The 25,534-nt window shown below is 39.0% G+C and overlaps 1 protein-coding gene across 2 annotated transcripts in view; it reads right to left on the reverse strand.

Moving 5' to 3' along the window:
- The window catches only part of LOC121725768 (ectopic P granules protein 5 homolog), a 41,873-nt gene that overhangs the window by 831 nt on the left and 15,508 nt on the right, over positions 1-25,534 (reverse strand). The window contains exons 14-38 of one of the 2 annotated variants that reach the window (XM_042112870.1): positions 24,304-24,432; positions 23,923-24,079; positions 20,979-21,164; positions 20,391-20,533; positions 19,617-19,976; positions 19,302-19,395; positions 18,017-18,165; positions 17,296-17,403; positions 14,549-14,693; positions 14,175-14,227; positions 14,005-14,091; positions 13,806-13,923; positions 13,151-13,339; positions 12,936-13,061; positions 8,588-8,749; positions 8,006-8,174; positions 7,521-7,667; positions 6,721-6,887; positions 5,157-5,321; positions 4,670-4,797; positions 4,002-4,171; positions 3,421-3,518; positions 2,349-2,484; positions 1,648-1,819; positions 154-357 (exon numbers count right to left, since the gene is read on the reverse strand). In XM_042112870.1, coding sequence (XP_041968804.1) covers positions 154-357; positions 1,648-1,819; positions 2,349-2,484; positions 3,421-3,518; positions 4,002-4,171; positions 4,670-4,797; positions 5,157-5,321; positions 6,721-6,887; positions 7,521-7,667; positions 8,006-8,174; positions 8,588-8,749; positions 12,936-13,061; positions 13,151-13,339; positions 13,806-13,923; positions 14,005-14,091; positions 14,175-14,227; positions 14,549-14,693; positions 17,296-17,403; positions 18,017-18,165; positions 19,302-19,395; positions 19,617-19,976; positions 20,391-20,533; positions 20,979-21,164; positions 23,923-24,079; positions 24,304-24,432 — 3,762 coding nt within the window. Of the gene's footprint in view, positions 1-153; positions 358-1,647; positions 1,820-2,348; positions 2,485-3,420; positions 3,519-4,001; positions 4,172-4,669; positions 4,798-5,156; positions 5,322-6,720; positions 6,888-7,520; positions 7,668-8,005; positions 8,175-8,587; positions 8,750-12,935; positions 13,062-13,150; positions 13,340-13,805; positions 13,924-14,004; positions 14,092-14,174; positions 14,228-14,548; positions 14,694-17,295; positions 17,413-18,016; positions 18,166-19,301; positions 19,396-19,616; positions 19,977-20,390; positions 20,534-20,978; positions 21,165-23,922; positions 24,080-24,303; positions 24,433-25,534 lie in introns of both variants that reach the window. The other variant, XM_042112869.1, reaches the window with a different exon arrangement.

The following is a 25,534-nucleotide window of genomic DNA, read 5'->3' on the forward strand; positions in this document are numbered from 1 at the left end:
TGTCTAAACTTAACCTATTTTTAACAGTGATTTACCGATAAGACAAAAAATATATTTTACTTCAACGTAAAAAGTAGAAAATATCTTAAATCAAATTTCATAATTTGGGATTCGGTCTTATAGTAAACCAACCAACGTGAAATAACAACTTACCTCTGCGTCGGTACAGTGGCATGCTGCAGCGTAACCACTTGTATGAGCGAACGCTTAAGCCCCGCCCACTTGGCGAGCAGCGCGCATGCGTCCCGCGCCGCCACCGCGCGCTCCGCCGCCTCGCCGTCAGCTATTGTTGGAAGCTCGCGCGCGACGCGGCACAGCGCACACACCCACAATGATATTATCACTTCGTTGTCCATGCTGAAAGTTTTTTGACTACTATTATAAGTCATAGATGAACACAATAATATTGTCTATATGTCTGCATATAGAGGGTTCGAGTGTTACGTAACGCTATTTTTAAAGATTTTAGAAAATGTAACGTACCTCGTTGTATAAATAACCCCCTCCCGCCCTTGTAACGCATCGTAACGTTTTACAAGACCCCACCCCTCCTCCCAAACTTCGATACGTACTACTTGAACGCTCCCATAGAACAACAATAAATAGGTGTAAGTATCACAATTTAATGTAAAAATTTTTTTATTCAAAGGAGCTATTTACAGTATCATATAAACTTTTTATTATACAAAGGCTGCGTTCCAGATGACGTTAATTTTGACCAAAACGCTCAAAACGTCCCCTTCTGCCGTTCCCTTTGGCGACCGGGGTCGTTTTGATCGCGGCTATGACGTCACTCATGACGTCATCATTTTCGCTCAAAACGACCCTTGACGAAGATGGGTCAAAGTGGGCGTTCTAGTTTTTTTTTTTAACGTAACTATATCGCGAAAGCCATGTTCGGAAAGTTTTCAGGAGAGAGTAGAGACAAAAAAACTTTATATTATTTCATTATAAATAATATTTTAATCAAATAAATTAAATAACATTTAATGAAATATTTTGATTGGAAAATAATTTGACCTTTCATTTAAAATAATAAATTGTTTTAAATGAAAGGTCAAATGATTTCTTACAAAATATAATAATTAATACTAATTTTCATCTTTCCTATACCTGTTGACTTACTCGTACTTGACTAAGCATTAAGCGGTATTGTTACCTAAAGTTTATATGTATATTGTGACAATAGTCAATATTCAAAGTACATGTGGTTATGTTATTAAAAAATGATTCAATGTGAAAACTCAAATATAATACAAGTTTAACTATATTAAAATATGAGTACTTAAGTAAAAAAAATGTAATACTAAAAACGAAACAAATATAATGTTATGTATTTTACTTGTAAAATAAATGTATGTCTATAAACATAAATTTATTTACGACTTGAAGAAAAAGATCGTAATATCTAAGTTCGGTTCAATGTTCCTATGTATAAAAAAAATATACTTAGTTCTTTTTTTAAACTTTTCCCAAAACGCTCAAAACGATCCATAATCCGTTCCACTTGGGTTTGTATCACTGACGCTCACAAGCTAGTGGAACGGGAAAAACTACGGTCTTGAGCGTGAGCGTTTTTAACGTCATCTGGAACGCGGGGAAAATGTGGAATTAATGTAACACTGTCATTTAATTAATAAATCTTACAAATTGACAGTGGCGGCGGCTAGTGCAGTAAAAGCGGATCGCGCGTCGTCCACCGCAAGTGGCGCAGCACGCAGCAGCGCGTACGCGGCGTAGTAGTGTTGCTGACGCAGCGCCGCCCACGCGCCCGGCCGACCCGCTAGCGGCCGCCACACCACGCTCCACCCACCGCCGTCTGCAAGAACATACTCGTATTATGATTATCCAATAAGATATGTAATTTGTTTACATAATATGAAACATGTATGTAAATAATTCTGTCATTATAAGTGGCAGAAAATCAGATGAGATCTTAAAATGGTGTAACTGCGATTCTGGTTATTTATTGGATCGAAATCACGTAATATTTAACTGTCAAAATAATCTTGCTAACATATTACAGCCGCAACTCTTGCAATCATATAATTTTGTTGGTGTCACATAAGGGACAATTCAGACAGTAACGCGACGCGTAGATGTATTTCTAAATTTGTATGGATTTGACAGATTTGCAAGGCTGTCACTGGCTGGCACTGTCACGAAATCTGTCAATTCAGCAAAAATTTACGCGTCGCATTGCGGTCTAAATTAACCCTTATATGTGACACTCACAAAATTATATGATTGCAAGAGTTGCAACGAATCAATTAATATAAGCGATACTGTCCGTTTTGAGCTTTTTAAAAGAATTCGCCATAAAATTAGTATAACAATAAACAACAAACATGTGTCGTCGAGTATCTGATGTGCGAGCGTGTCAACGAGCGGCGCGAAAGTGTGCGACGCGCCCAGCGTACCGCACGCAACCATCACCGCACGACGCGTGCGCGCCGTACATGTACACACCCATTTCTGCCATACCTGCGTACAGTGTAAACGTGCAGAATAGCGAAGATTTTCGATTAGCAGTATAATAAAAAGCCTAAATGACATTTGGTCGTATAGAAGTCATATAGTTGTAAATTATCTTTTTGATTTTCGATCACCATTAACTAGATATTATGTTTACAGTAAGTAGTTTGTTTAGTATATATCATTATGGAAATTGGAATAATAAGTTTTCTATTAATCTATACTAATATTATAAATGCGAAAGTATCTCTGTCTGTCTGTCTCGCTTTCACGCCAAAACTACTGAACCGATTGTAATGAAATTTTGTACACAGATAGCCTAAAGCCTGAGAAAGGACATAGGCTACTTTTTAACTGGAAAAGGGGGTTGTAAGGGGGTGAAAATGCGTAAATTTGGTCAAATTAAGTTAGTTCAAAAAATTCAAAATAGATGGCGCCAAGAGTCCCCTAGATCGCGCTATTGCTTGCTCATGCGTATTTCTATAAGAAGTGATACCATGTCAAGCTAGCTTTTTCGATTCTTTCGATTGTTATACACGTTCTATACTAATATTATAAATGCGAAAGTATCTCTGTCTGTCTGTCTGTCTGTCTCGCTTTCACGCCAAAACTACTGAACCGATTGTAATGAAATTTTGTACACAGATAGTCTAAAGCCTGAGAAAGGACATAAGCTACTTTTTAACTGGAAAAGGGGGTTGTAAGGGGGTGAAAATGCGTAAATTTTGCGACACCGCGCGCTATAAACTGAAGTCCACGCGGACGAAGTCGCGGGCAACAGCTAGTAATAACTAATAGCAATTATTAAGTAAATATTAGATCCGCAAAAATTTTACATACATAGTAAGTTTTATTAATAATTAAATTAAGGGCGGTAAATTAAATATTTTAAAGTCTATTTTAGATATATAATGAGTTTTTTAATTTTAAAAAGAATTTCATTACCGGTAGTGCATTACTAGCGTCTTGCTCCATACATAACATCACAATGGCCCGACACACCAACTCCTCCAGATAGTTGCCGTAATTCTCAATTCGCGGCGCTGTAAAAGTTACCATAATATTAGGACATTTTCTTTAAGATTTTTTAAGTAATTATTTGAATTGATCTTTGATTGTAGCCCATTACTTAAAAAATATTTACACATTGAATACATTCTATAATATTATACATATCTGATTTTGGGGTAACTTTATTTGTATCGAGTAAAATTTGAAAAAAAAAATGATCGATGATAACTGACATAGGCAATTTATTTATTGCTTAAAATGTACGATTCCTGCGAAATTCTATTTCGCTCTTACCAAGTCGCGGAAAACATAGATATGTAACAGTTTAGATAAGACTACCTACTGGAACTGCACTTATCAAATTTTGTATCGATGATATTAGACAAGTCGACGTCAACGTCATATTAACGAACGCTTATGTCAATTCCATACATTTTGATCAGCGATTATATAAAGAAGCGATAAAGAAGAGGTCTCAGCTAAAGGGCCAGGTCTCTGGACGTAGCAATACCGACCGGTGTTATGTATCTCCCGCAACAGGCGGCCCGTGTGTGCGTGCACGTGCGCGCGCAGTGCGGGCGCGGCCGCACGGCTCGTCCACACCGTCACGCCCGCACACCGCTTCGACTGAGCGGCCTCGTCTACGCCGCAAGAGGCACCGAGCTCCGATACGCGTAATACTAACCTGAATTAGAAGTTATTGTCAAAACATAATCCAAACTTCAATGTTAACGGCTACTTAAAGACAATGTTGCACTGACTTCACTTCATCCCAAGTTTCAACACACAGCATGGCATAGAAATGTTAGATTTATCATTTACTTACACTGAGTGATCAGTCAGTTGACGACTTGGCCGAGTGTTCGGTATAACTTTAAAATAAATCTTACTTTCATTATCATTATGTTGGTTGGATTGGCATCTATGCTATGTAACGTACGAATTCCATTACGACAACCACTCACGATGCACTAGATAGCCTCATTACGTCAACATTGAACATTATCGCGATAATATATACTAATATTATAAATGCAAAAGCGCATCTGTCTGTCTGCCTGTTACCTCTTCACGCCCAAACCACTGAACCGTCAACGGTTCAGTGGTTTGGGCGTCAAAGTCAAAATTTGGTTGAAAAATTGAAGCTACATATTTATCTTCTTAATAATGATGAGATTCTCACTTAAAGTGCGGTAGATCGTGATACGGCTGAGCGGGGTTGTGGTAGGCGGTGTAGTAGGCGTGCAGTAGCTGCTCCGTCACGTGCGGCGACATCGCGGCCCACGGCAGACGACACGCCTCTTCCAATGTCTACACAACAAATATCTCTTTTTAGATATTTAAATTGCTTAAATAACAGCAGTTTAACGAACTTAGGGAGTTGCTATCTATGTTAGTATTTTTCGACTTTAATACGTTTATGGCCAACCTAAAAGGAGTACACATAATATTATGTAATTATTTAGTATATTTGTTTTATCGCGGCGCCTACTGCCTAGGCCGCTGACTGCTAAGACGATAGTTTGGCAAGGAAGGTTTTGAAAATGTTTGGGTCTGTGGTGTCTTATTTCGAATTTCCTAAAAATGTTTATATTAATGACATCGAAGTCGAGATCGTATTCGGAAAAGTTTTCAAGTTTTTTTTAATCAGATTTATACTACAAACTTACTTGTTCGGACAACTGCATGAACTTGGATGTGAATATCTGGAACAGCACTGGCAGCACTTGGTCCAGCTGTTCGTACGTCACACCGGCGACCCACGTGGGAGCCGACAGCGCGGACCACGTGTGCCCCACCCACGCGCTCAGATCCGGCAGATTTAGACAGGCCACCTGCAGAATTAATGCATATGAAGAAGAGAATAATGTAATAAATAAAAATATTATATGCATTTCAGGAAAATATTGATATAAGTTTTTGTAAGCATTGGTTTTAACCAATGCTTATAAAAACTAAAGCGAATGTCGTGAAAACTTTATTTACTCAGTAACCTAAAATATTATGTCGTTCACGAACGGGTTTTTGTAAGCGCCGAAAAGAAACCCATCATTCGATGTTTTATATTAAAGAAAGTTCTAATGGCGGCGGTACACATTCGCCTAGTGATGGGTAATTTTCCGAAAAATTTCAAAGCTCGAAAATTTTTCAATTTATTTTTCTGAAAAATTGAAAAATTCAAAAAATCGTGGAAAAATATTTTTATTGAAATTATTAGTTTAAATAAAGTAGTAAATAGTAAAAAATGAAATGAAATATTAAATATGGTTCATATTAAGTTTAAACTTAATATAAACCATATTTGATATTTCATTTCATGATGATTGATATTTCATAAAAATATTTGTGGCCGGAGTGCCTCTATCAGGGTGACGCTTACCAGCGATACTTGTAACCGCTCCTCCCAAGTCCCAGAGGTCTAACGACCTCTCACTAACACTAACAAAATCCCCCTAAATATTTATTTTATTTAAAAGTTTCTGTTATTTGTCAAAATTGTAAGTCACTCTTGCGAAAAAAAATTCGAAATTCCAGAGTTATAATTATAATGAAGAAGGCGCTACTCAGATCTATAACTTAAATATTGATTACTGAAAAAAGTCATAAGAATCAAAGTTGGAGGAAATTGAATGATAATGATTTTGTATTTATTTTCCTTTGATAATAATCGAGATACATCATACAGGTCATACTTGGGCGAAATTATACTTTGACTTGAGAATCAAACTTGTAGAGAATTAATTCTCTACAAGCTTTGCAACAATCTTATCAATTTATGGCGGCTAACACACCCGTCGGATTTGGTAAAGTTTTTGAATTTGAGGGCCGGCTTATGCAACAGAACATAGAAGTTTTCAAGAAAAAGAGTACTTAAAGCCTTAAAATGTTATCCCGTAGTTAGGTATCTTGTTTTATTTTCTAATCTTGGTTGAAATTTCAATTTGGAAAAATATTTGAAAAATTGGAAAAATATTTTGGAAATTTTTCTTTTTTCTTTTCTTTTCTTTCGGAAATTTTTCCATTACCCATCTGTACTGACTCGCCTAAGACAGGCCGAGCGCGAATGTGTTGCCATTGCGCCACACATGCGCCACAACCCACATTGCGCTCTCATCCTCGTCTCGTTAGCTTTCAAGGGGAAAACTAGGGCCAGCATGTACGGCCGAGGATCTCGGCGAGAGGCTCTCGTCGAGACAGCCGCCCTAAAAACTGTTGGAATCGATGTGTAGTCACCCTGTGCGCCATATCCAGGGCGGCGGAGATGCGCCACTGGCGGTCCCAGGGCAGGCGGCGCATCTGCGCCAGCACCACCGCGGCCCGGGGCGCGTGCGCCTCGGCCGAGCTCGCGTAGCACTTCACCACCCACTCCCACGCGTGACGTAATAGAAACACGTCAATGCCTGGACACAAAATATTTAATTTTCATCTTGAAAAAACATACAGTATAGATAGTGCACGAGTTGAATGCAGTTGGGGTCTGAGACGAAGGGCGGGGGCAATCCCCCCGCCGACCGTACCCCACGTCTCGCACGCCTGCAGTGTAGTGCAGTGCGGAACTTAACAGTTATCATTCGTGTAGTGTGTTATCGCGTTACTATTTGTTGAAACAAAAAATATTTTAAATGTAAAAAAAAATGTTGATAAATTGAATTAAATCAAGAATAAATTGTAAAAAAGAGTTTCAACAATATTCAAGTTACAGCCGCGTGTAATTGTTGTTTATAATAATGACTGAAACGAGTCCATCAAGTACTGTTAAAAAAACTATTTTTTTTAATTGGTTTTGAAAGAAGTAATAAAAAGTGTGATAATTACTTTCTTGTTTTTTTTTTCGAAAATTATAATGGTAAACTAAAAGCGAATTTGAAATGTCGACACACATAATATCGACATTATTAATTCTAATTAGGTCACAACACTACCGCATTCCTGAGTGTGTTACGACTAACCATGGCCAACGCTAGTTGCTTTCCATCAGGTGACCCTTTTACTCGTTTGCCCCCTTATTTTATAAAAAAGAGTAAAATACACACCGGGACAATCGTCCATGACCTGCACCAGCGTCTCGACGAAGGCGCCCAACATGGCGGTGTAGTGGTGTAGGTCAGCCAGCAGCTTCAGGCCGGGCGACACCCACGGCGCCCATGACGTCCGCGCCGCCGACCACGCCCGACCACCGACTATTAAAAAAATGCTGTCTGTAAAGTCGGTTTACGGGCGCTAGTTTGACGTGACAACCGAAAGCTGAGCCGATCATGCCTCTCTCTCGTTCGTGCCGCGCTCTCGCTTGCGGGACAATGACGTCATCTTTTTCGTGCATGCAGCCCGTAGGGTCGAGTTATTAGACGTTGTTACGTCAATAAAATAAAATACGTTTATTTCAGGCCATTTAAACTCATATTTTGTTAGTAAACAAAGGACCTAAAAATATGTTAGTATAAAGTTGATATAGAAGGGAAAATATGCGAGCGTTTTACAAATGTATGTGTATTTGTATATATTTACTAAAACTACAAACCATTTTCAGGTATATAGCTCTGTTCAGTGAGAGCTACCACGTATATCCGTAATAGCGCGCGCAGCAGGGACGCTATGTGCGGCGCGTACGCATTACGCGCGTACGCTTTGGTTTCCTTTGAGCCTCTTATTGTCCGCTTGTCACCCAGCTCCGCAAGCAAATGCTCCAACTGTATATTGATAATTATAATAACAAAAGCCATTTTAAAGAAAATCGCGATTATAGTAAAACTAGTAACGAGGCGGCGTGTGCTAAAAAATAACCGTCTATCGAGTAACATTTTACAATATAGCGCTAAAACAACCTTTTTAAGTCTGTAACACTTCTAGTAATATTTGTTTTGTCTATTAAAATCGTAGACGAAAGAAATTTATTTATTACGAAGTAAATTTCTCGTGTCACAGTGTTTGTGCACGAACTCCTCTAAAACGGCTCAACCGATTTCAAATGATATTTTGTATGGTACATTCGTTAGTCCTGAGAATAGGTTTTTATCTACTTTTTGGCAAAACAACGTTTGCCGGGTCTGCTAGTATTTATATTTTATTTATATTACTCGGATTATATTCTTCCTCGCTATACCTGTTCGTGATGCAAATGCTCGCGATGAGCGGTGACGAGGGGCGTGAGGTGTGCGAGGTAGGCGGCGGGCAGGGCGACGGTGGTGGCGGCGCGCACGCATCTCGACACGTGACTCAGCGTGTCGTCCGCCAGACACACTTTGCCGCTGTGGACGCCCAACAGCTAACACACACAACACACATACAATATCCTAAGGGGCTGTTTCACCACTTCCTATCCGGCACTTTATCAGGAAGTGGTAAAACTGGCCCTAACAATTATTATTTATAGGGGTTATATAGGAGGGGAGGGTGCTATTTTTGTAGTCACTCGAGCGTCATGGAGACTTAGTAGGTTTTGTACATTAGATAAAACTGATTTAAAAATAATAAGAGCGTCTTTTATTTTAGTGGTGGGTTCAGAAACTGCAGCCATTTTAAAGTTTTGAAAAAGAAAACATATTCAGAAAATTGCTTATTTAAGTCAGATATAAATATATTTTAGACAGCAAGGACTAGATCATTAAGTTTAGTGCAAAATAAAATATCTGCGAAGCTTAGTTAGGAAAATATGAAGCTTTACTTTTTTATATTTTAAAATGTACCTACAGGCTTACCAAACCTTTGAATTGTCAGTGCTTTATATGGAAGCTTCTTTGGGGTGTACTAAAGGAGTGAACACATTGAGACGGGCCGTGCCGGGGCTCAGCGTGCCGGGGCGTATCGCAAAAATCCGCCTCCATACAATTTGTATGGAAGCGGATGCGCGTGTCGCACACCGTGTCGGGGAACAGCGGATTTCCGTCAATGCGACAAGGCCCGGCAAGGCCCGACAAACCCGCTGCGCCCCGGCAACAGTGTGACCACACTTCATATAGATTTCCACTTTATGGTAGATTTAAGGTCAAGTGAATGACGGTTTAGTAGTTCAAAATTTTTTGTAAATTTTAATAGAAGATCGATATTATATAACAAATAATATAAAAATTTAAAATGCATAATGAAGACAGTGCATATAAACATTTTAGTTTTATTTTAGTTTCAACCACGTAGAATATTTTAGATTAATAAAGGTAGATTTTCGGTAGAAGCTAAAAACACGGTCTAGTAGATTTTAGGAGAATATAGCAATCGTTTTTGATATATCGAGTCACGAGTGATTTAAGAGTGGTCACACTGAAACTATCCAAAGTACTCAAAATCCGTCAATGCGATGCGACCCGGCCCGGCAATAGTGTGCTATAGCGCATTTTGCGCTGCGCTGAGCCCCGATCCGCCCCGGCACGCGCCGACAAACTGTGCGCGTACCTTAAACATCCGGTATCTTAATCTGACAGATCCGATGACATTTAAATGTAAAAAAAAATTTACCATGAGAAATCTGATTTCTATACCATGATAACTAGACACATGTCGGAAGCCTATACCAGCGTTGCCATATACATATACAGATTTCTTCGTATTTATACAGATTTTTGGTGAGTAATACAGATAAGTAATGGATACAGATATTTATACAGAATTACAGAATTTTGTAAATATGATTATTTTGTAAAAATTCAACAACGAAACAGGCTAAATCGGGCACCATTGAAGGTCTTTTGCATACAAAGTAACTGATTGGTGCGAAACAATGCTATAATCTAGAGGTTGATGAGCAGTTGCTGTCGAAATTTAATAAAAAAAATTAATGAAAATAATATTTCTATCTATCTTATTCCTGTTTTTTTATTATATTAAGGGCCTGTTTCACCACTTCGGACTTCAAGTGCCGATTTAACTTTCTCGACATGTCAGTATGGAGAATCTGTCAAAAAAGTGTCGATAGCCTATCCGCCGGTACATTAATCAGGAAGTGGTGAAAAAAGGCCCTGTTTAATTTTTTTTCTAATATGTTCGGGCCACACTAACGTTTAACGTCAATGCCCAACAACGCTACACTTGAACGGTCAATGTTTAATGCCCAACGCCGTTGAAAACGGCGTTGATTTTACTTAACCGACTTCAAAAAAAAGGAGGTTATCAATTCGACGCGTATGTATGTAATATTCCAGAACTGCCTAATTTTCGTATATCAGCGTCTGAACAAATGTGCCAAAATATTTCATAATTACATACATAAATACCTACAGTATTTATGTATGTAAGCATGTATGTATGTATTTTTTTATGTTTGTGTTCGCATATCTCTGGAACTACCATTGCGATTTCAGTAAATCTTTTTTTGTTGTACTAGATTTACTTAGAGAACTTAGGGAATAGTGCAAGTTGCATCAAAATTGGTTCAGTAGTTTTGGAGGTAGGGCAATTTAATTCTAAATTACGTACAATTTTGAAGTCGCTTTTATCTTTTTATAATGTTAATTCATTTCTACAAAAGGTAATAATAATTCTATTATCGTCGTCAGGCATCACTTTGCATTTCACGATTCTTGTAACTTTGAGTTTCAGATCCCACAAACATGGTTCGGTTTGCAAAATCTCAAAAAAAAATTAATTACTTTCTCGTTTAACTAGAGTGGAGTGAATACTCCATATCCAAAGTACGTATTTAAATTAAAAAACGTGCGATTTAAATGCAAACAAGTCGAAGCCAACACGTGTGATCCCGTCGGGCTCTCAACGCACAGTGACGAATGACGATACGTAGTGTGGCCGCTTCATCGAATTAATTCTCGCGTTAATCTCTTTGATGTACCGCCACTATAGCTATCGCCAAACGGCAAACGGCGTTGTAAGCGCCGTTGAAAATTATCGCATTAAATTGTGGCTACACCTACAGTTAACGTCCAACAACGCGATAATTAACGGCGTTTGACGTTAGTGTGGCCCGTACATTAGATTTAAAATTTTTATAAATAAAAAGTTACCAATTTATGTACAAGTATATTTTTATTTATTATACGATTGTCACCTTATCACGTCAATACATATCCTTTTTTTTCATGAAAAAAGCGTGGATAATGATTAAGAGGTATTTTTTTGTTAACTTTAATACAGATTTTATATAGAAAATTGAGACAATATGACAAACAGATTTTATACAGATTTTAGCAGTTCCCACTACAGATAAAAAGTCGAAACCATCTGGCAACACTGGCCTATACAAGCTTAATCTGACACGCTGGAGCTACTCCCGAAATCCTCTCTTCCCCTCCCTAACTATTAAGTTACTATGTAATATATTAGGTAGCAGCAAGGCCGCCAATTCAAAACGTTTCTTTTTTTAGGGTTCCGTACCCAAAGGATGAAAACGGGTCCCTAGTCATGAGACTTCAATGTCTGTCTGTCCGTCTGTCTGTCTCCAGGCTGTATCTCAAGAACCGCTATAGCTAGAGTTCTGAAATTTTCACAAATTGTGTATATCTGTTGCCGCTATAACAACAAATACTAAAAACAAAATAAAATTAATATTTAAAGGGGGCTCCCACACAACAAATGTGATTTTTTTGGCCTTTTTTGCTCGATATCAATAATGGCAACAGACAGGCACTTGATATTTTCACAAAGGCCTTAATTATATGTCTACTTCAATATTTAAGAATAATATCAAAATAAAGTAAAAAAATTAAGGGGGGCTCCCATACAAAAACACAATATTTGGTCTATGTTTGCTCTATAACAGTAAGGAACCCTTCGTGTGCGAGTCCGACTCGCACTTGGCCGATTTTTGTTACTTTTGTACTTAACCTGACCTATGTAATTTGGCCGCGTTACGTCAAACCCATCCGACCGTTCACAGCTAACATTGAATTGACATGAATCGACCAAACGACGTAGCTGCCGTCAACTGCCTAGGAATCAATTTCCTCCATGGTACTAACAGTCATTATTTATATCATTAAGCTAATATGGTCTAAACATATTTAATACCTATTAAAGTATATTGTGTTAAGGTTATTAAAATTTAAGAGTGGGAGTCGTTTCGGTATGAATAGGCCGATTCGACCATTCAGTTAGACCAGTAATGCAAATGTGCAAGAATAGACGATTTACAAGTCTAATTTCTCGAATATTGCGAATGGCTGTCCATAATATCCTGGTTTCCATTTCATAAAAAAGTTTAATTTGATTTAGGTATCAAGAAATATGTATTTAAAAATCACTTTTTTTATGAAATAAGCGGGAGTTGCAAGTGCGTTGCCGGCCTTTTAAGAGGGAATAGGGTAATAGGGGAGGGTAGGGAAGGGATGGGAATAGGGTAAACTCACTCACTCAGCGAAACACAGCGCAAGCGCTGTTTCACACCGGTTTTCTGTGAGAACGTAGTATTTCTCCGGTCGAGCCGGCCCAATCGTGCCGAAGCATGGCTCTCCCACGTATAAGTAGTAATAATTTTATTTCGACTAACATAATATTGTAAATAATACCTCTATCAACATCTGGTACTCTTCACCTTTGTACTGGCCATATTTCGCCACAGCCTCTAACAGAGATGCCAATAAATCACGTCTCTCGTCCTCGCTCACTACAGTTGCCCAGTACGCCAAGTCGAACTAAAAACACAAGCAAGTTTAAAAGTAAAAAAGTAAAAAAACTTTTACCTTTTTTACACATAATGTATACAATATATTAAATTTCTTACCCTAGATAAATAGCTGAAGACGGCCGCTGGCTGTAGCGGTGCGTGCAGGAGCGTGACGTACAGCGCACGCCATTGACGTGCGTGCGGGCGTTCCGGACGTACGAGTGCGCCACACAGTGCGTGCGCGCCCGCACGGCTCCATCGATGCAGCAGGTCAGCGCACGCCTCGCCATCCGAACACACCCACCGCTGTTTTAATACAATAATTACATATTGCAACAAATCTAATAAAATTACAAAAACATAATTATATTTGTAATTGTAAGTTCTTGGGGGAAATTCATGTTAAACACTAATAAAACATAATTTACGAGCACTTTTATCACTATTTTCATTTTTTTGTATTATTTATCAATTTTAACGGAACCGATGACCATATAAATTGATACAAAAAGTACTAAATATAGTGGAAAGTATGCTCGTTATTTGTATTTTTAATTACATTTCCTGTGAAAAATGAATATAATTTGATACGTCGATAAGTCGATAATATCGACACTTTAGAATTCATTTTTTTCATAAGTAAAGTAGGAGCTGTGTGAAAAATACAGTGTAAGCATTTTTCAAACCGCTCCTAGCCTAGAAAGGTAAATGACCGCTGATGCCACCTTAAATTATTTTGACTGTAGGTTTAGAAAAACTAAACAAACTTTACCTCAGCAAGGAATTTGATGAAAGACGTAAGCGAGCGGTGCGCTGGCGCCTTTTCGTCATTGACGCTGCAGTACATGATCCTGAGCACTCTTAAGGCGATGTTCTTGTCGTTTATACGTCTAGACAAAAACATAATTTCCATGAATATATAAATCATTTCCATCAAATACATAAAATGTTAAATAAAACGCATTCAGTACCTACTAATAGCAATAAGGGCGGCCGTCACTCTCGCAGCCTGCGTTTTGGGCTGCGCCAACCGACGCACAGCGTTCGCGGCACTGCGTCTACACAACATGACGATAAAAAATATATCATATTTTGTCAATCCATGAAATGAAATAAAGAAATAGAATTAAACAATGCCTACCTATTTTCTTTTATTTCTCGTTCTGCTTCACTTGACAATCGCCACTCGTGCTCCTAAAATATTACATAACTTTATTTAAATTAAATTTCCATAATTTAATTAACCATAGGGCACATTTTCATTAGTCGTTAACTCGTACCGGTCGTACAGCATAAAGCATACGGGGAGTCTATAACAACTAATGGTACATTTTCATTGGTCGTGGCATGCCTTTCAGAAATCTCTCGCACCCCGCATGCGCCCTATCAACCAGTGAAAATGCGCCATTAATGCGATAGTGTAAATCCACTTATGTTACATTTGTAAGCAATTATTTCTCCCCATATTTACTTTTTTTGTCATTTCGCTGACTTAAAAAAAGTTTTCACACATGCCTGTATTTTAACAAGGACAGGTCTGCAGGCTTTCGAGCAGGGTATCTTGACATCGGGCAGCCGGCAGCGCGTGCGCAGCCGCCCCACCACCGGCCACAGCTGTGCGTCCAGCGTGCGCACACGACTCACCTCCGACGACCAACTCCTGAGACAGAACGACCCGTCGAGTTAGTATATTACATCTATACTATATAAAGCTGAAGAGTGTTTGTTTGTTTGCTTCAACGCGCTAATCTCAGAAACTACTGGTCCGATAAAAAAAAATCAGTGTTAATCTACGAAGTGTTAGTATACCATTTATCGAGGAAGGCTATAATGCCATAATTAATTGGAGCGAAGAAACAGAGGAAAATGTGGAAAGGTGTGGCTAAGCTTTAGGCTTAAGCTAAGATTTATTGAAGCGAGGAAACAGAGGAAAATGTGAAAAAAACGGAGGAAAATATTTGAAATTGAATAAATTATCCCACGAACCACTGGAGAAAATTTTATGTGGCACTGATGTTGAGTAGACCATGTGAAGGGACATAGACTATTTTTTTTTGCGTGAAAATGTACGGTTTCCGTGAAATTTCTAAATTACGCGGGCAAAGCCGGGCGGAGCATCTATTAGTACTGTAATGGTTGAGTAGTATAATTCTTCGTTGAATATTAAAAAGTTTAGAAGCTTGCAATTAAATTCTAGCGTATATTAATTTGTTTTGTGTAGCTGACGCTGTGTTGCAGAGGCCTATGCTCATGAATGCAATGTCTTTAATACACTTGCGTGCAAAAAAATCGACCCACCCCGCGCATTTCTATTCAAGTCGCTATATCTTAAAAAGTTATAGTTAATTATTATTTCTTTTTATTAGTAATGCGAGTTAATATGATAAGATAATAATTTACTCTACATTTTCATTTCCAACATGCTTGACTACAAACGACACAAATCACTAAGCACCCCCATCACTCAGTTTTTTAATCGTTAATTGAACGGTTTTGTTCTGTATGAAAAATCGGTCAAATCTTATTGTTTTTGTTTTGTCTCGATTTTTATTGATTTATTGTTCATTTAACTCCATTTTAAACGTAATTTCTTTGTGGCGAAATGGATATCCAAATAAAGCTTCTCAAGCAAGGGCTTTGCTAAGAGCTGAATTTAGACAACGAGTTGTGGCTAGAAGTCTTAATTTAACTCGAACTTCGGTTACAAGAGTATACCGAAGTATTCTAGAGACTCTAAACTTTACCATGCGACCATGTTCAGGAAGACATTGGGCTACATTTGAACGTGATGACCGTTTTAAGGTGTCAACGTCCTTGCGGAATCGACATCTCATTTCAGTTCAAGTGCAACGACGGCCAAGAGAAGTCGGATGAGCTACAGTAATTGAGTAGACTGTACGACGAAGACTTGCAGGCAGCTGTTTGACTTCACAAAAACTCGCTAACGGTCCAAAATTAGCCCCAGCACACAGTCCAGCGCTGCTTAGTTTCGCACGTTCTCATGTTGATTTTTCATTGGAGCAATGGCGGGTCGTGCTCTTTTCTGATGAAAGCTAAATCAGTCTTTATGGTAACGATGGTCGCAGAAAAGCATACCGTTGATAAGGAGAATGATTTGCGCAGGCGTGCATTGACGAAAGGCTTCCATTTGGTAGGTGTTCGGGGACTGTATGGGGCGAGATTTCTTTTGATGCATAAACCAATCTTGAGTTCGTAACCGGGCCACGCCTTGGCACTTTGAGTACCTATCGATACATTCAGGGCGTACTAGGACAACATGCGGTGCCATGTGCTGGTTTTGTTGATGAAGGTTTCGTATTGATGTAGAACAATGCTCGACCGCACGTTGCTGCGAAAGTTCGTCAATATCTCTCCGACGTCGAAATTTCGGGTTTGGACTGGCCAGCAAGGAGTCCTAACCTTAATCCTATTGAGCACCTATGGGGAGAACTCAAAAGGAGGGTCAGGGCCCGGACTCTTGCCGCAGATACCCTTCAGGACCTCCAGGTGGCTGTACAAGAAGATCGGCATGGTATCGCTCAGGAGTTCATCATAACTTTGATAAGGTCAAGGAAAACCCGGATGGAAACCTAAATTAGGGTAATGGGTGGCACTATGAGTAATTGAAATCAATTTGTTAGTGTTTTTTACAAGAAAGATGTCATTAATCGCCTACTGAAATGTTATGCCAAACTGACCGGTTTTTGTTTTAAGGCTGTAGAATTAGTAAACAATTTACAATTACAATAACTATAGCAATAATTAAATCCTTATTGTACTACCTTTAAAACGATTCCAACATTTATTTAATACTAATTATATTTCTTGAGTTATTACCGTTTGAATCATAAGGAGAGAGGTGAGTCGATTTTTTTGCACGCAAGTTTATATTATGATATACATACTCGACAGTCAAATTATATTTTTATTTTTTACTATCATAGAAGTTGATTCCTAGGCAGATGGGGACCTACGGCAGATCACAATTAACATTAAGCCCGGGCGCGCAATAGCGGCCAGGCCGCGGCGGCCATCGAAAGTATGGTGTGGCCGCTTGACAGCGTGCGGCCAGGTGCGCGTGGTCTATGGCGGTTTCATACTAAGGTATCTATCTCGATGGCCGCCGCGGCTTGGCCGCTAGTGCGCGCCCGGGCTTAAATAACATGATCCGACCAAATGACATTGGTCTGTCAACTGGAATCAATTCCCTGATGGTACTGTAAGAATATTAAATACACAGTACTCAACAGGCATTTACTTACGCAACTAATTTATCTACGGCTGCCAAATATTTCTTGACTACATCAATAACAGATGTCTGGTCGTTGTAGTTGATGTCCGGTAAAGAAGATGACCTTCGTACTGGTTTTCTGTAATGACTTTAAAAATTTATTGTAAGGCATAATATAAAGCAAATTTTTTATAAGTACGCGAGTATACTTTAGCGAAAGTTTGACCAACGTCAAAGATTATAGATATATAAGAAATACCCAGATTAAATGGAAGGTAACTTTAAATAACGTTAATAAAAAAAAAGTATTAAGTAATAAATACTTACATCATTAAAAATACAAAATATGAAAATACCCAAAAATCCGTCATCAGATGGAGCCAAAATTAGGATCGGTTTAAACAAAACAAAGTGGGAGAGCAATGCTTCGGCACGAATAGGCCGGCTCGCCCGGAGAAATACCACGGGCTCACAGAAAACCGGCGTGAAACAACGCTTGCGCTGTGTTTCGCCGAGTGAGTGAGTTTACCGGTGGCCCGTTCCCCTACCCTTTTCCCTTCCCTACCCTCTCCTATTTCCTTCCCTACCCTCCCCTATTCCCTTCCCTATCCTATCCTATTACCCTATTCTCTCTTAAAAGGCCGGCAACGCACCTACAGCTCTTCTGATGCTGCGAGTGTGTGTTTGCTCGTTTGCCCCCTTATTTCATTAAAAAAAACTCGAATATAATATTTTGTCAACTATAAACTAACCTTCGATTTGTCGCATTATGGAATTCATTGAGGGCATTTATAATTTGTTCGTAGTGCGTGAGCGCGGGGGCGGGGCCGGGCGCGGGCGAGTGCGTGTCGGACGGGGCGGCGACTTCCCGCAACGACGCACTCCATCCTGTGTCTAGATCCTGTACGGTCATGTTTACTGTTTAAACTCGCGTTTGAATTAAATACATTTCTGCTTAGTACCGTCGAAGAAATTGATTCATAGGCAGATGGGGGACCTACGTAATTTATTTATTTATTTTTATTTATTTATTTATTTAGGCATATCAACAATATGAATACAAGCTTACATTCATAATTAACAATTAAGTCCTTTTACAACATTCATATCAATTAGAGACATGCACAAACTCAATTATGCAACATTTGGTAAAGACTTAACAACTATAAATGTTAATAAAAATCAATTATTCAATGTCAATAATGAGAATTACAAGAAATTTTGGATAATGTCAGAAAATATTAAATTACTTATAAAACCCAAGGCGACTTACCACAATTAACATTGGATTGACATAATCCGAACAAAGGAGTTGGTCTGTCAACTGCCTAGGAATCAATTTCCTCAGTTATACAATGTAGACTAAGTTATATGCAAGGTTTTATTTTTGATGAAATAAATGGGGCATAAAGTAATAATTATAATCAACAGCAAGCTTACATATCCTGTATTTATAAACATATTTAAGCAACGTAAAACTATTCAAGGTCCGCTGTTTTTGTCTGTCATGTGATTTTCCCAATAAGCTAAACCAAGACAGGCAGGCCTTTTTAAATAGTTATTTGCTACTTGTGGGAATAAATTGAAGAAATTTATTCATAGGCGGTCGACGAACCTTGGGTTGGATACATAAAGTTAATATACCTAGCGGAATAGAGAAACAAAGTCCTGAGCAAGAGAGATGTCACTATCAGTAAAGAGACGTGTGATACATGACAGCAGCACTCTTTTTTTGACGTCCATTCGGCACGTGCCGCACGTTGACAATTTAATCTCATAGAAATCATGTTCAATCATGCTCAAGTGTAAGTGTATACATACACATATTTTTACACACAGATGAAACCAATTTCGGTTTCGTTTGACAGCTCGAGATTGTTGCTCTATTCCGCTAGGTATATTAACTTTATGGTTGGATAATGGATTGTGATGATTGGACATGTCAATTCAATGTAAATTATCACCTATCGGCTGGGTTTGACAAAATGCGACCAAATTACGTAGGTCTGCCTATGAATAAGCTTCTTAAAAAAATACCGTTTCAGTAAGATGTCGCGAGATCTCGGCGTGATGCGGCTGCGCGCGTAATTCTTCTCTCTTGTTAAGCCACTGCTCAAAGATCACCACCATCCTAAACACACAGTATAAAGTTTTAAAACTTACAAAAAAACAATTGAAATTACAATTACATAAGACCAATTCCTGGATCATAAAAATAAAACTTTAATACGATACGAGAGATTTAATCAGACAGACAGGGGCAAGATTATTTGGTTTGGTTTGGTTATTTGTTTGGTATATTGAGTTGAGCTTCTCCTCTCAGTATATCAATTATCAAGTAATAGAACTCACCTTTCAGCAGCAGTATGATACGATATAAGATTAGGAGTGTCACTTTTTACTTTTGTATCGCTCTCAACATTATTATCTACACTTTGATGGTCTATAGATACTTCGGACTCCAGATCTGTGTCACCTCTCAGATCCTTAAGAGTCAACGGCGGTAAGATACAATCATCCACTTTAGTCAAATTATCCGCTTTATCAGAACGTGTCTCCTCAGTCGGTGTAGCTCCCTGTGTTTTGAGCTCTTTTATAGCATTACGATGATAAGTAACAGTATCTTGAAGTCGTTTCTTGAGTTTGTTGAGAGTGCGGGTCTTGACAATTCCACAGAAGAACCACGGTCCAGCCGGTGGCTTTCCTGCGGACCTGGAAGAATTACCTGCTTAGAAAAAGTCTATAAATTCAGGAAGCAGGCATTACTGCAACTGAGAACTCCGATAGGCGAGCGACTGAGGGCGAATAATAAGATACAGTTAGACAAGGCTTTATTTGAACGTGGCGAGAAAAGGAACTAAACGCTTCTCTCACAGAAAAACGTCATTTTTGACATGTGTTTGACAGTTGTCCTTTGCCAGCAGCGCTCCCGTCAATGTCATCGACGTTCAAATAAAGCCTTGTCGAACTGTGGATCCCTACATGATAACCTAGCTTTTTTAACTAAAGATTTAAGATACTGTCGAAAACGACTCCTACAATTATAAATAACTGCTATTAAATATTTTTAAATAAACAAAACAATTAGAAAACCTGATATTGACATGCAAATCGAAGCTTTCTTACGCATCATGTGGTCGTTGCAAATACAGGTGGAAGAACAGCGACCAGAGCGAGAGGTGCGCGGGGTTCTCTAGCGGTGCGAGCAGGACGGCCGCGGCCGCGCGGTGTATCACTAACTCGTCCGAACTCAAATTACACCCGATAAACTGAAAAACAAAGTTTTATGTTTTCAATATTTTATTAATGTAATTTGACAGTGAAAAACTAACTATATTCTTTTTTACTAGACGCCTACAGCTCCGTCGCACCTAATTAATTCATTATTCTCGACAAGCCGTAATATTTTCCACAACAAAAATTATCCCTCTCTCTCAAAGTATATCTATAGACTATACCCGATTTCATTAATTGTTTAAGGATTTGTTAGAAGTTTCCCGATAAACTATTTTTTTGCGGACATGGTCGCAGGTAATATAATATTTTCCCCCCGTTCCACCTGACGATCGAACTCTCACGCTCACGACCGTGGTTTTTCCCGTTCCACTTACATGTGAGCGTCAATGATACAAACTTAAGTGCAACGGATTATGGAGCGTTATGAGCGTTATGAGAAAAGTATTTTGTAGTTATGTTGACCGAGAAGAGTCAAACCTTTAACGCATTGTCAACGTGTATCTTCTCTCCCACTCGGCGCTGTTGGGCGAGCGCGGGGAGCAGGCGCGTCGCGATCCCCGCCCGCACCTCGAACGCCAGTGCGCCGCGCAGCGCGCCGTGCGCCAGCAGCGGCGCTACGTACGCGTGCGTCACAGCGTCGTTCACTAGCTCATTCTTACCTTCCTGGGAAAAGTACCAAAACAAGATTTCTTTAGGTTTTGGTATATTCAATAACATTTAAGTTTATCCATACTGATATTATTCATACTTCCATACTTATATTATAAATCCTAGTATAATAATAATAATAATAAGCCCGCAGGGCAGCTTGTGGCGAGCTGTTGGGGAGTAGCGACCCCACGAACCCGAGTGCTCCCAGGGAGGCCCCTGTTCTCCATCTCCGGCTTGCCTTCACCGGCCGGCCGGAGTGAACACTGACGGAGAATCAGGCCCTACCTCTGCCTTGCCTTAACCGGCCGGTCAGAGTGGAGTCGCAAGAGCTTCGGCTTGGAGGAAGAATGTGAAGCGTAAGTGGCGAGTAGGCGACGTGATGGGACCCTCTGAGGGTGCAAATGATCGGCGTTTAAAGTCCAGCGACACCTCTCCTGCCTCAAGCCGCTCTGTCAATGTTGCCGCCTCGGTGCACCGTGCGTGCGACCATTTTGAGGGGCCCATTCAAAGAGTTGGCGAGTCACCGTCTGCCAACTTTATGATACATGTTTCCACGTTGTATCGGCAGACGCCATAGTCCTTCCATAGTTCCAGTTACCCAGTCCACTAGCACCTCACCCCATAGCCCGGTATCATTTCTAATATCCATTCCCTGTAATAGTCCTACACTGGCCGCTGGCTCTCCTTGGTTGTACTCCCATAGTGCGGACAGGGAGAGTCGCCGGCCAGTGTCACATAACATTTAGATTAAAACTGTGTAACGGGCCTCTACGTGTTGGCTTCGGCCCCACGCATGCCTTCCAAAGGTCCGGGATTTTTTTGCCCGTGAGCAAGGAATACCTTACACAAACATAATAATAATAATAATCTTTATTTAAAACTTTTAGCATCTGTTACAATGTGTAGTTATAATATGACCTAGAAGTACAATACAGTTGTATATGAACTTACGAAGACAATAAATAACAGATTTTACACATATTATATAACTTTGGCGCCTGCACTAGGCTGAGCCTGTCCTGCAGATCACCAATATATTTTCCTTCTATTAGACATGTAGTTTAGTTAAGATTTAAATTAAAAAAAAAACAGGTATAATATTTGAAAAACAAATAAAAGAGCCTCTGGCTACTCATTAAAGATTTTAAATTTTAAGTTTTAAGTGCGCGCTGTGTGTGTGTATGTATGTGTGTGTGTGTGTGTGTGTGTGTGTGTGTGTGTGTGTGTGTGTGTGTGTGTGTGTGTGTGTGTGTGTGTGTGTGTGTGTGTGTGTGTTGTCTATCTATATATCTCTCGTAGCAATTGTTCTCTCTTTCTCTTTAATTGCTCACAGTTACATTTTACTAATAATTGTTGACTATTTAAAGGACATGTATGTACCGTAACATTGAGATTAACAGGAGGTGCTGATGCTCCTGTTTTATGAAAGAATAGAATTTTAGACTTAGGGATACTCAGAGTAAGTAGGTTATCTTGGAGCCACCTAGCGATTTTCCTAAGTGAATTTTCCGCCGTGCTGCCTCAGCCCAATTATTTCCATAAAAAATAATTGCTGTGTCATCAGCGTAACAAATAATATCGGTTTTGTGGAGTTTTATATTAAATATGTCGTTCATATATAAAATGAAGAGTGTAGGGCCTAAGATACTCCCTTGTGGTATGCCAAAATTAATATTTTGTAAATTTTCTATGATGGTTAATTTTAACACATTGTTTGCGATTAATTAAATAACTGTTGAACCAGGCTAAGGCGTTACTTCTTATTCCCATTAATTCTAACTTACGCAACAAGATTTTGACGGAGATTGTGTCGAACGCCTTAGCGAGGTCTATAAAGTCGCCAATACATGAACGTTTCTCATCAAGACGTCCTGAAACTATATGCGTCAATAATTTTACTGCATCTTCTGTTGACCTGTTTGCGCGAAAACCGAATTGTTTGTCGGATATTAAATTATTTTTATCTAGAAAGCTAACTAGGCGTTTGTGGACAATTTTTTCTAAAATTTTTGAAAATGAACACAGAAGAGAAATAGGTCTGTGATCAAGTGAATCCAATATGCTAGGTTTAATTATAGTAAGTTCTACTGGATGCCTTCTGATTTTATTTGTGTGAGTTATATTTTTAATTGTTTCCCAAAGCTTTTTCGGGTGCTTTTTAAATTTATCTAGCTCCAACTCTTCGTGTTTTTGTTTTAGTTTTAGTATGGAAGTGTGAATCTATTCACGACCAAACCGCTGACTCGATTTTGCTGAAATTTGGTATGGAGATACTTTAAGTCCCGGGAAATATCTTCATACCGAATTTCAGCAAAATCGGTATAAAATAAATATGACTCTTTTCATCATGGAAAATGTACGGTTCTTGCAATTAAACGAAAAATAATAATAATGCCAGGAGTGGAGACGCAAAATCCGTGAGACAAAATGTATCATGAATATTATATTATATCAAAAAAATATCACTTTATATAATTAGATAATTGAAATTGACGGCCTATATATTCGAGCTCTATTATAGAACAATGAAAATATTTTTTGAGTCCCAAAGAAGTGAGATTATTTTTCGTAACCATCGTTTTAACTTAACTTACGTAGTATTAAAAAAACAAGTTTTCTTACATCGTGGTCCACTATTATTAAAACCAAAGCGTCGGTATTATATTACAAACTTTGTTTAAATTGTGGCGCTTTAATTTATAGACGATTATATCGCATATTCGTAAAAAAACACTAAAGTCTAAGCCTAATCCTAAATCCGGCTATTTACCTCTAACACGTACATGACGTGTGCGTCCAGCGTGCGCAAGTCACGTGCGGTACACAGCGCCACATCCAAGATGGCGCGGCTGGCGGGCGGGAGCGCGGGACACCAGAGAGCGTGCAGCCACGTCGATAGAATCGCGGCGCGATGCATCTCGTTACTCCTGAGTATAATGAACACAAATATTAAAAATATGCACGTGTATCTGCCTGATGTCTTATCAGGTCGACGTGCCCGGCAGATACACGCTTAACCGATTTAAAAGTAATTCGGCATTTACATACTTTGAGTCTCGGAAAGGACATAAGATAATTTTCATCCCGAAAAATTGTTCTCATGCGATAAAAACAGTCAAAACACGACGTGTGATAATAAAATAAAGATTACCTGTGTTCGTGCAGCTGATCCAACACTAACTGCTGGAGCATCTGCTGACCGCTGCGCCCGCCACGGCCCAAAGCGCGCTGCACCAAGCTTGGCCCCGAATTCAATATTATCGTAAATACCTCCGTGAACCTGTTAAAAATATCAATTAAGTAAGTAACAAAAACATAATATTAGAAAAATAATATGACAAGCATTACACAATAATTAATGAGCATTATCATCACAATATTGTTTAATTATTATTTATTATGATTAAAATTATTTATTATGATTAAAAAAATGTGTATTAAAAAAGTACAGTACTCCCAAATTAATAATGCGCATGGAAATCTTCGCTAATTGTCGTAATCACGAAAACACCCGAATCTATGAAACTTACATTTTGCACCTTGTTCAAAGGAAATAGGAGTAAATATCATATAGCCGGTGGCTGCCCGCTGTCGCTAACTCACCGGGAAGCCATCGCGGCGTCACCATGGTAACGTCCAAGCAACGTTAGGCGCCTCTACGTCTCTGCAAAGCGCTGTTTTTCTTAAGAAGGCGACTAATCCAAAATTTTCGATTTTATAAATCATTTTTGTACTTGATAATAAGCCCCGAATTATTTAATTTTCTAAACACAGATACTACATTATATTTCCGAAAATTCGATCTGAGCAAAAACACGATATCGTAAAATTTTCTCGATAGAAAAAAATCACAAACATGCATCTAACTTTGACGATTTTTTTCATATATTGCCAAAACCATGCATTAAACTGAGTTAATATTGTTACGTGCTAGGGTTCGAGGATTTGGAGAGAAAGATCTGGTGACTCTCTTGAAGACTTTATTAACACTGCACTAAACACTAGGTCACAACACTTAGCACTTAGTCCAAACACAAATCACTAGGTCCAATCACTAAGCACTATCACTGTCCTAGGTCGTAGCCAAGTCGCAGGTTTCACTGGTTCACTCACTATTGATCACTTGTTGTCGCTCCGAAATCGCTCAGATTGAAAGCTCGAAACGAACTGACTTGCCGGGCCTGCCTGCGGCTCTTTTTATATGGCGAGACGAATTCCAGAAATTTCCCGATTCACGTAAACAAGTAAACAACCGTGGGAAATTTCTAGGAGGCTCGGGCATGTACCACAATAAAACTGCCGTCCTTGCGATAAGTGCAGTAAGTTGAATTTAATTTAGACCTTATGGACTCAGTCATAAGGTCTAAATTCAAACACGCTAA

Source organism: Aricia agestis, chromosome 3 (genome assembly GCF_905147365.1).
Source record: "Aricia agestis chromosome 3, ilAriAges1.1, whole genome shotgun sequence".
Taxonomy (NCBI): domain Eukaryota; kingdom Metazoa; phylum Arthropoda; class Insecta; order Lepidoptera; family Lycaenidae; genus Aricia; species Aricia agestis.